The sequence below is a fragment of the Cornus florida genome, unplaced genomic scaffold, assembly GCF_030987335.1.
Source record: "Cornus florida cultivar Cherokee Brave unplaced genomic scaffold, ASM3098733v1 CherokeeBrave_3.0.0_Hap2_Chr04, whole genome shotgun sequence".
Lineage (NCBI taxonomy): Eukaryota > Viridiplantae > Streptophyta > Magnoliopsida > Cornales > Cornaceae > Cornus > Cornus florida.
In genome coordinates this window covers 89,679,564-89,691,307 of record NW_026775574.1, presented here as the reverse complement: position 1 = coordinate 89,691,307, position 11,744 = coordinate 89,679,564, and the positions used below count along the sequence as shown (strand labels likewise).

The following is an 11,744-nucleotide window of genomic DNA, read 5'->3' as shown; positions in this document are numbered from 1 at the left end:
TTGATTATGAAAAGACATACTCTCCTGTGATGGATGCAATCACATTTCGCTTCTTGATCAGTTTGACAGTCTCAGAAGCATTGGATATGCATCTGATGGACGTGGTTACAGCTTATTTATATGGATCACTAGATAGTGATATATATATGAAAATCCTTGAAGGATTTAAAATGCCTAAAGCAAAGAGCTTAAAACCACGTACCATGTATTCAATCAAGTTACAATGATCCTTGTACGGATTGAAACAATCCGGACGCATGTGGTACAATCGACTCAGCGAGTATTTACTCAAAGAAGGATATGTGAATAATCAAGTTTGTCCATGCATTTTCATCAAGAAATCAAAATCTGGATTTGCCATTATAGCTGTATATGTTGACGATCTAAATCTTGTGGGAACTCCTGAAGAGCTCACCACGACTGCTAATTATTTAAAGAAAGAATTCGAAATGAAAGATCTTGGTAGAACAAAATTTTGTCTCGGCCTGCAGATCGAACATTTACCAAGTGGAATTCTTATCTATCAGTCAACATACACTGAAAAAGTCCTGAAGCGCTTTTATATGGATAAAGTTTACCGCTTGAGTTCTCCAATGATTGTCCGATCACTCGATGTGAAGAAAGATCCTTTTCGTCCTCTCGAAGAAGGCGAAGAAGTTCTTGGTTCTGAAGTACCATATCTTAGTGCAATCGGTGCTTTAATGTACCTTGCGAATTGTACCAGACCTGATATAACATTTGCAGTCAACCTACTAGCACGGTATAGTTTTGCACTAACTCGAAGACATTGGAATGGGGTCAAACACATTATGCGCTACCTTCGGGGAACGACTGATATGGGGTTGTTTTATTCAAAAAAATCAAAGCCTCAGTTGATCAGATATGCAGATGCAGGTTACCTTTCTGACCCACACACAGCTCGATTACAAACAGGGTACTTGTTTACTTATGGTGGTACTACTATATCATGGCGATCTATGAAACATATCATGACTGCAACTTCATCAAATCACTCTGAGATACTCGCAATTCATGAAGCAGGTAGAGATTGTGTGTTTGGTTGAGATTTGTTATACAACATATTCGAGAATCATGCAAACTCTCCTTAATCAAAGATAGTCCAACAATATTATATGAAGATAATACAGCATGTATTGCATAGGTAAGAGGAAGATGTATAAAAAGTGACAGAACCAAGCACATTTCACCAAAATTCTTTTCCACACACGAGCTCCAGAAGAGCCGTGATATCGATGTTCGGCAAATACGCTCTAGTGATAATCTAGCAGATTTATTCACTAAAGCGCTTCCAACTACAACATTCAATAAGTTAGTGGACAACATTGGAATGCGTCAACTAAAGGATCTTCAGGGTTGAACTAATGAGGGGGAGCAATTGATCAAAGTGGTATTAGCATATTGTACTCTTTTTCCTTCGTCCAAGTTTTATCCCACTGGGTTTTCCTAGCAAGGTTTTAATGAGACAGTTTTAATCTATGCAATACTATACACAAGAATACTGTACTCTTTTTCCTTCACTAGGATTTTGTCCCACTAGGTTTTCCTTAGTAAGGTTTTAACGAAGCATATTCTTAGTGTAATTCAGTGGACCCCAAGGGAGAGTGTTGTATATATGTTGGTGTGGGGTCCACTTGCAATAAGTTTATATGTTATCATTTTGTGTATCAGTGAAGCATATACTAGAAGCTTTGTGTGGCAGTGCAGCTTATACAAGAAGCTGTTTGATGCCCACGTCAGTCATGCCTATAAATAGGCTTTCAATGTATATAATTGAGTTGTGGTGAAAGAACAAAGCAGTTCTCCCTCTCACTCTCTCTCGTTCTTTCTTTGTGTTCACTTTCTGTATCACTCTCTCTTTATCTGTGTGTGTGAAACTTTATATAACAACTATTACTATATATATACACACACACATATTCATTGCAAATTAACATTTTAACTAAAAACAAATGAACATTGAAGAGTTGGGAATACGAACGGGCCTGGGCCGGGCCAAGTGCAGCCCAACAGACCCAACCGATTAGGCTGCTCACCATACGAAGAATCCATAGTTTAAGCCCAACTGGTTTTTGGTCAAAATTGAAAACATGCCTCTATTTGGGCGTGTTTGATATAGCAGACCACCCCATAAAGGGGAAGGCCCATCAACCTTCAACCTAGGAGCAAAATGTAAGAAATTAGGGCAAGTGTAAGCTTTTATAAATAGAAGCTAGAGAAGGAAAGAAAGGAAGATTATTTGGAGTGTGAGAAAATCTTTTCCTAATATAGAACGACATTTTCTTGCATCTTCATCTAGCGCCGTCTGTGGGAATGATAGAAGGATTCATTAATTTTAACAACAAATGACACAGTTCCGATTGGGAACTATGATCGGAGAGGAAGGCTCCCGCCAGCACGAAGAAGACTAACGGGTTAGGCATGACGACCTGATGCAGATCGTGGAGACTCTATGAAAGGAGAACGTTGAGCTGAGATCCAGAATGGAATGGAGAGACGCTCCACCGCTCCTTCGCCCACCAGTTGCAGATGAGTGAGTGGAGCTAACAAACGTTAACCGGCAGGCAAAGAGAGCACGATCCGTCTATTTGGACCCTCAGCACAGAATGCCCTGACCGGAGGAGGAGGTGGAACACGGTGAAGTTGTTCCATCATGCCAGAAAAAATTAATTGCAAACAAGGTGTTCGATGATTTGCCCCAGTCAGAAGTGAGTACTCGTGATTGGAGAGCCACCGGAGTAGTAATTGGACCAGAGGGAACCCTCGGCGATCATTGAATCTAATCGATCATCGGCCCGGACAGTCGACTCACCGTTCACAGAAGAGATATTGAAATTGCCGAAACCCAGGAAGTTTTCAATGCCAATATTCACGTTGTTCGACGGAACGAAGGACCCAACCAGGCACATCTATTAGATCCAGCTGAAGATGGCCCTGGATACCGAGGACGACGCCCTGATGTGTAAGGTCTTCCTAACAAGCCTCGTTGGACCTGCACTCAATTGGTTCAAGCACTTACCGAGGGGGTCGGTTGGAAGCTTTCGGACACTTTACAACTTATTTATAGGTCAATACTTTGGTAACCGGTGGATTGAGAAGGATATATCATGTCTTTTCACTATGAGGCAGTAAGAGGGGGGAGCCTTCAGGCCTTTGTCACCAGATTTAATCTGGAAATGAGCATAGTGATTGATTGCCACCTATCATCAGCAGCACAGGCGTTTAAACTCGCCATGACTAGAGGGACTTAGTTTTATACGTTCTTGGTAGTGGCGATGCTTAAGACTATAGACAAACATTCAAGAGCGCAAGGCTACGCGCATCTCAAGGAGGATGAGGCAATCAATACAAAGAGGACCACAATGGTTACAATGGAAAACAAGTCAAGAGCAAAGATAACTACTCAGAGACGCCCTAATAACACAACCCCGAATGACGCCTTGGAAGACAAAAAAGAGGCAACGAGAGGATGAGATAGTCACACCACTCAAGATCATTTTGGCACGGCTATATCAAGAGAATAAAGGGATGTTCTGAGCATCTCAACCAATCAGACAGCCGATCGAACAAAGGGATCAATCCAAGCACTGTTCGTTCCATAGTGACATCGGACACCAGACAAATGAGTGTAGGAACTTGAGGAGGCAAGTTGAGATGCGAATTGCAAAGAGAGACTTGGCCAACTATGTCTAGGATAAGGATTAGAACCTCCAGGATGATCACCCAAAGCAGAATGCAAGGGCGACCCCTCACGAGGGACAGCCAGTCAGCATAATTAATGCGATTCATGGGCAACCTAAACCCGAGGACAAGTAAGAGGAATTAAGATGAACGCGACTCAGGCAAGCTCACAAGATAAGAATGATAGGGAGCGTGAATATGGTCTGCCAAGACAAGGACGTGGCCTTAATCAAATTCGACAAGGATGACCTTCAGAGGATACAGACACCACATGGGGACTCATTGGTGATCAACCTAACGGTGTCGAATTGCCTGATCAAAAGGGTTTTGATGGATCTTGGCAGCAACACCAATATCATAACCAAGGTGGCATTCTAGCAATTGATGATAGATCCAAGCAGGTTATACAGGGAATCCTTTGGTAGGTTTGACGGTAAGAGAGTGGAACCTATTGGAGTTGTCGAGCTGCTCGTATGTGTTACACGACGGAACCTGGAAGAGAACTTCGTCATTGTTTATGTGTACCCTTCTTACAACCTCCTGATGGGAATTTTGAAACATTATTATTATTATTTTTTTGAATTCCGTTTTGGCAAGTAGGTTTAAAAAGTTTGAAACAGGAGCCTCTAAAAATTTTGGACACCGGGCTTGGAGGCCCACTATGTTGTAACAAAATTTGTTTATATATATATATAAACATACAAATCCATACACAAGTAAAAAAGATGTAAATTTCTTCCTTGCGTTTTTAGCAAATATTGAGGCGGGTCTTGTGCTTTTCTCCATGGCACTTGACAAATAAATATGCAGATCCAAGATGAAAATAAGAATTACTTTTTGTTCTGCACAGAGAAGAAAAGAGGACAACTTAACCTATAAAACAAACGGGCTCGTTCATACTCTAAGTTGAATTAGGGTTTGCTTGTACTTTTCGTGTCTTTGTAAGTCTAGTAAATTTATTACTCCATATATGGTAAGTGAAGTTTCTTTTCTTTTCTTTCTTTTTTTTTTTTTTTTTTCTTTTTTTTTTTTTTAATTCGCTTTAATGGGTAAGTAGGTTTTAAGGATTATTACAAATATATGGATTTATGAATCCATATTTATCATTTGATAGAATCAAAGTCATATTTTTTGAAGTTAAAATGCTGATGTATATATTGGAAAGCATTATTTGTTGTTCAAACTACCCTTACTATTTTTATGTACCACTTTTATTTTGGACATAAAGGTATCACTTTTATGCACACCATTTTTTCTACAACACAAAAAAATGATACCGACAACAAAAAGTGGTATGTGCTTGCACAACTGGTACAACAAGAGACACTTATGTTGTACACAACAAGAGATACCTATGTGTATAAAAGTGGTACCTCTATGTTCAAAACAAAAGTAATATTTGAAAATAATAGGGTAATTTGGGCAAATGCATGGTACTTTTCTATTTTCACTTCAACATCTTGATCAATTAAAATTTTTTTTAGGCATTATGACTTTGACTCCCTCGAATGAGTAAATATGGGTCCACACCATGAATGAGAAATAATCCCTAGGTTTGAAAGTTTTAAACCTGCTTCGACCCAATATTTCATCTGATATCCAATTTATCCCACTCAAGGCCCAATTACCCAAGCTCCAATTGCCCAAGCCCACTGAGCCGCTGTTACTTTACTCTCACTGGCAGTAATTATATACGCATAATAACTAAGGCTTAAATGCTTTTTTTACCCCTGTTTTCCATTTGATTAATTTTAATTAAGCTATATACCCCAGGTTTTTTTTTTTCCCCTCCTCCCCTAGCTGTATACATTAAAATATCTATGTTTATATTTTATAGAACAACACTTAGATCCTTATTAGTGAGGATCTACAACATACTTACGGTTAATGTGGACTAATAATAAATTGACACGTACTATTTTAATTACCAAATCATAAATGGTAATCAAATCATTATCTCTAATTTGGTAAGTGAATATCTACCTATCATCTTTGATTTGGTAATTAAAAATCATATCAATTTATTATTGGTCTATATAAGCGGTGAGTATGTTGTAACCTGGGCAGCACTAAAGTGAAGGTAGTGTCCCATGTGCCTTGGTCAAAATTTAAAATTTATACAAATACAAAAAACAATTAATTGAATAAACCCTAACATCATTCTAAGTCATTCTTATGATCCAAGTCCAACAATCAATTATTCTCCGGCTTGTTTTTAAGTTCTTTGCAAACCCAAATCCAATAGGGTTACAATCAATTGCTCTGCTCTCAAATTGCTTTATCTTAATCACACATGACCATGGCGAAATATAAAGTAGGACTATATATATATATATATATATATATATGATCCAAAGCCACATTCTGAGAAAGGCAAACCCAAATCCAACAAACAATTGTTCTCCTGCTTGATTTCAAGGTCTTCACGACCCCAAATCCAATACTCAATTGCTTTGTTTTCAAGTTGCTTCATCTTGATCACACACCATGATAGAGATATAAGGTAGAACTAATAATTATAGAACAATAACATAAAATCAAATACCCATTCTAGATCTGTGCTAGATGCAAAATTATTCTTAAAATTAGAGAGTGAACATGTAATTCCTATTTTTAGATATTCAAAACAAACATGATTTATATATGTATGTCTATATATATAAAGTATATAGTCCACCATTCGGCATGAAATCACGGCGTCATGAAATGGCAAACCCATATAGGATTGAAAGTTGAATCAGGAACAGACAGTGAACAAATTCATGTAGTTAGAAGTGTGAAACTAACTACGTAGTTCAACTTCAGGGATCTCTTCGCAATATTATTTGATAAAAAGCCATAAAATGTATATAATAATGATATACATACACACAATGTTCCAAGTAGTGAACAAAAATGATATATGTATCTATATATATTCATTTGCTGTGACATTTCTTCTTTTATCCTTTTGTTGGACTAACCTGGACATGCGTGGATTGATGGGCCAAAGCTGTTTAATGCACTTTCAATTTACTTTAATGATAGGAAAAACCATTAAAACTACTCCCTCTTCCCCAACTTGTTAGGCTAGAAGGATTTTAACAATATTTTTAGTACATTGATAAGAGGTGAATTTTCAAATTTAACCTTTTTAAAAGGCAAAAAAGCACCACTCCGTAATCAGATTTTGGGACGAAGCAAGGAGTAAACTTTGTAGCCTCCACAAAACTATATATATATATAAAGAACATTTTTAATAAAAGAAAAACCTTATTTTTATATTTAAAAAATGTTTATAAATAATATTCCCTCCGTCCCAAATTTAGTGTCATGTTTGGAGAGTAGTAATTTTTAAGAGGACATATGGAACATGCCTTGTCACCCTAGAAAGTTACTAAATTGCCCTTTTAAGTTTCGAATGTTTAAGTTTGAAATTTAAAACTTAAAAGGACATATATGAAAAATTGTGAAATATATTGTTTAAAAAAGGAAGCTGGACACTTATTTTGGGACAGATAAAAAAAGAAAGCATGACACTTATTTTGGGATAGAGGGAGTGAAAAATTCTTACACTTCTATATGTAGTAAATATAGATCATAGATAGATACTGATACATTTTGCTCCAACAGGAAGTATGTACTTGTAACATATAATCAAAGAATTATAGGATTACTAAAGCTACTCCAGCAGGAAGTTTCTTTCGGAAATGCTTGGCACGCTTTCTTGCTGCTTTTCTCTCCTTGGTATCCTCATGCTCCCATGGAGTTCCTATTAGAAACGGTCTGTGAGAATCAAAAGTAATCTTCTCAAGCACGACGGCGTTCTTGATTAAATACATAGCAAGCTCAGCATCATTTGTACGCCCAACAAACCCGATGAATTCCACCACCTTAAGATACTGATGGGGGCGAGACGCAAAACTTTGTCGTATTCTTTTCTGCTTTTCCCTGAATAATTCCAACTGTAACGAGGAGGAATGGAGTCATACAATGACATATACATTTAAGTAGATCATTAGCATACAAAACCGAAATACCAAGTATCAAATCGTAACTCAGGACAAGTTAGAATCATGACATTGCTAGACTCAATAGAATAGCCAAAACAGGCTCCATTTAGATTGAACATATTCTGTTATATATATGATTCAACAATCAAATATTTTGTCTTTATGACATTAGTCACCCTGCTGTAGCAACCATAAAATTCATCAAGCATTAAAGAAATAAAATCAAGAAAAGTTTAATTGCTTAGGAATGACAACATGATTTCATTAGTATTCCATGTCCGTTACAAAGACACAAAATGATAAAAGCAAAGAAGAAGAGAATACATGCAGCTTTAGAGATGGATTCACACTGTTTTGAAAAGGGTCCTAAGGTAATTGAACAATCATGAGAATAAAGCAAGAACGACCATGTAAAACTCTCGGGCAGAATTATTAAATCAACATGGGAACAACATTAACAAAATTCTTGATCAATTGGGAGACTAGATCAAAGCTAAACATTGTAAGAGCATTTTTCCTATTACTGGTAAAATTATCATTTGTAATAGCAATAAAGAAGTAATTACTTGGGAAAATCTTTTAAGCCGAAGTCCAAATGAATCAAAGTTTCCAATTGAAAATTCAATTTCAAAAGAAACAAACCTCACATTTTTAGAAATGAGACTTATTACCTGTAAGATAAATTTATTCAAGAAAGGGCACGCCTCTATCAAGAGAGCAAAAACAAGAAGACTTTGATATTCACTTGTAACACAAATTTTCAACTCCAGTTGCTTGAGCTTATCAAAGACTGGAAATTTAGCAAACTTGATACCATTCTGAATAAACCCAAAGAAAAAATAGTAAATCAGCACAAATTGATAATTATGTTAAAAAATGAATAAAATAAAAATTAAGGGGAGGAGATAAAAAGAATTAGTTAAACTAACCAACCTCAACGGAGGTCATGTCCAACGTAAGGCTCTCTAGATGAGAAAGATAGCTTGAAATCTCGAAAAAGTTATAAATTAGATAATCGTAGTAATCACCCCCAATATATAGTTCAACAAGCTCCTTGACGGTCTTAAATGGCTGGCTTATTTTTGGTCCAAAGTAGTTAAATGACACTAGATTCATAGCAGAAATTTCAATACTTTCCACATTGAAGCAGTAAGTTATCTCCAAGCGCTTCAATTTGAGAGAGTGAACTTTCAGATTTACCAAACATTCGGATTTTGCCACAGACAATTGTTCCAAAAATGGGCAGTTCGTTAAGAAGTCCTCAAGAACTTGTCCAGTTACATTCACGTCTTTGAGCAGGAGATTGGTTAGCGAATTGCACCTAGTAAACCCAAGGGACAATGAATGTAGGTGATTTGTAATTCGGTCTGTGTCAGGAAAATTGTAACCCTCAGTGGTTCTCCCAAATTGATACAAGTCTAAATCAAGCCTTTTTACTCTCTTTTGGATTGCAAAGTTAACCCAGTTGTCGATATCAAATCTACAAGTGTCATCGAGATCAAATTGAACTCTGAATTGATCTATAGTTGGACCATTGTACGAGTTCAAGACTTGACTAACCCAACTCAAATACAAAGGCCTTTCTACTTCAAGTTCCTTCTCTTCCAGTTCCAGACCATCTATAATATGTGAGGCATCAAAGTTCAAAGAAGCAATGTAAGTCCACATGTACCTCCACCTCTTTGACAGCAGACTACTTCTTCCAGCTTCTTCCATTGTCAATAGTGACAAGATGGAAACGAGTATAACATCAGGAAGTCCACTAATGCGATCCTCCAAACACAACCCTCCTCCTTTATCATCCTTCTCACTATTCCAATAAAAGATTCCAATAAAAGATTAAAATAATAAAAATAATTAAAAAACTGTGAGTTAACAGAAACACCATAGTAGTGCTGAATTTTTGTAACAAAATATCTTCATTTATTTAAAAATAAAAAATATAAAAGAGGCATAGAAATCCATAGATACAGAAGTTAAAAAAGATGGTACCTTGCGTTTTGAGCACAACATATTGAGGTGGTTTTCTCCATGGGATTTGAACTTACAGTTTTCTGCATAATTTTAACAAATAATTCTGCAGATCCAATAGGAGATAGCAGCAGGAGAAGATGAACTGATTAGAGAGATATAAAAACCAAAAAAGAGAGCAAAAGAAAAAAAAGAGCGAGAGCAATTTTGTGTTGAGTCTGGAAAAGAAAACAACTTTATATAGATTAAGGGCGTTAGATTGAGTCTGGAAAGTGATGTTAAATTGGGTTATTACCAACTTGGAAAGTAGTAATTCTGTAGTATGTTTCCTACTAGGATTAGGCAACTAAATAAATAATACTGGTTTAACCGATCTTTTGTTTCTCACAAGAAGGAAAAAGAAAATTTACGGAACAAATTTACAAGATCTTGTAGATTCCTCCTATTTTGCTGATTCTTAAAAAAAATAAAGAAAAAATCCGATCTTTTGTTTCTCACCAGAAGGAAAAAGGAAATTTACAGAACAAAATTTCATAATGAAACTTACAAGATCTTGTAGATTACTCCTATTTTGTCTCTGAAAATTTACAGAGGGGATTTTCATGATAGAAACAAAAATTTACAAAATCTTGCGCCTTCAGATCATCATCCTTGAGAGAGAGAGAGAGAGAGAGAGTTGGGCTCGGAACTGAACATCTCATCTGACACAGGTTATTATTATGTCTCGACAACGGTTGAGATGCTTTTAAATCTAAGGGTTGTGAGATTGGTTAATGAATTAAGTTTTTGGGCTTGCCAATGAAATGATGTGAGTTGGGCTCAACCTTTTTATATGGAGAATACTTAGTAAAATACCATTGGGCTTTCAGTTAACCAGTTTTCAGGGCCTTACGCGGTTTTTTCATCTTGCATAGTCCACCACCACCATTACGTGATGAAGGCAAATAAAATAATTCTCAATTATAAAGGATAATTATTGACGTTTAATAAATAAATATATAAATTTGTAAATTAATCTGTCAAATTTTCTATTAAAAAAAAAAAAAAAAAAACTTCCAATTTGTGAATTCACGCCAATAAATTTAAATTAATTAAAAAATAAAGTTGACTTGAACGGTAAGTAATAAATATCACAACAAATTTCTTTCACAAATATGTTATAATGTATTATTCATTCACATCCTCACAGTCATCCTAGATTTTAAGTGTACTACATAAATCTGGTCCAAGTCGTTTTTCTAGAGAAAAATAGAATAATCACAGGTTTTGCTTCAGGGCATATCAGAAAAGGAAAAAAAAAAAAGCATTGATAGGCTTATTTCTTCATGCGTGTTGGGAAATACAGAAGGATTTGCTAATGTGTTTCTTTTATAAATATGGATAAGAAACCGTGCTAATGATGCATAGCCATTTATTATTATTATTATTAAAATAATAATAATAATAAATAAATAAATAAAATCTCTCCACTTTACAACCGTACTAATAAATAGATTATACAAACATATAACTAATTAAAGGATCACCAAGGTTGCTCCGACAAGGAGTTTGGTTCAAAGTTTCTCAGTACGCTTTCTTGTTACTTTTTTCTGCTTGGTCTTCGTAAACTCAAATGGAGGGTTTGCGAATATCAAAAGTAATCTTCTCAAAATTGAGAGCACTTGTGATTAAATACATTACAAGCTCAAGATCGGTTATTTGAGCAACGAACCCAATGAATTCCACCACCTTAAGATACTGATGGGGCCAAGTTCTCACACTTCGCCATTTTCTTCTGTGATTGAGATTGACAAATGTAAGCTGTAACGAGGAGGAGTAATGGAGTCATACAATGCAAGTAAAGCTTTAGCATACAAAACCATTATAATAATAATTTAAGCTTTAAAAGACCGTGTGTGGATTGATGGGCTAAAGCTGTTGGACCATTTTAATACACTTTTAATTTACTTTAATGATAGGAAAAACCATTAAAACTACTCCCTCTTCCCCAACTTGTTAGGCTAGAAGGATTTTAATAATAATTTTAGCATATTGATAAGAGTGAATTTCAAATTTATCCTAAAGGCAAAAAAGTATTACTCC

General features: G+C 35.8%; 1 protein-coding gene across 2 annotated transcripts; it reads right to left on the bottom strand.

The window, feature by feature from the left end:
• Nucleotides 1-7,185: 7,185 nt before the first annotated feature.
• Nucleotides 7,186-10,948, bottom strand: LOC132303836 (F-box/LRR-repeat protein 13-like). Of its 2 annotated transcripts, none has more exons than XM_059801271.1 (5): nucleotides 10,210-10,948; nucleotides 9,684-9,768; nucleotides 8,625-9,501; nucleotides 8,363-8,509; nucleotides 7,186-7,643 (listed from the first exon to the last, which is right to left on the bottom strand). In XM_059801271.1, the coding sequence occupies exons 2-5, from the start codon at nucleotides 9,749-9,751 to the stop codon at nucleotides 7,344-7,346; spliced, it is 1,392 nt and encodes a 463-aa protein (XP_059657254.1). In that variant the 5' UTR covers nucleotides 9,752-9,768; nucleotides 10,210-10,948; the 3' UTR covers nucleotides 7,186-7,343. The 2 variants fall into 2 exon arrangements, with proteins under 2 accessions (XP_059657254.1, XP_059657253.1); XM_059801270.1 differs by lacking the exon at nucleotides 10,210-10,948 and adding an exon at nucleotides 10,086-10,189.
• Nucleotides 10,949-11,744: the final 796 nt, after the last annotated feature.

Excerpts from the sequence above, each read along its gene's own strand:
- LOC132303836 (XM_059801271.1), bottom strand. The coding sequence starts at position 9,751 with ATGCAGAAAACTGTAAGTTCAAATCCCATGGAGAAAACCACCTCAATA. Across the intron at positions 9,502-9,683 it reads TGTTGTGCTCAAAACGCAAG|TGAGAAGGATGATAAAGGAG; the intron begins GTACCATCTTTT and ends TTATTGGAATAG. Across the intron at positions 8,510-8,624 it reads TGGACATGACCTCCGTTGAG|AATGGTATCAAGTTTGCTAA; the intron begins GTTGGTTAGTTT and ends GGGTTTATTCAG.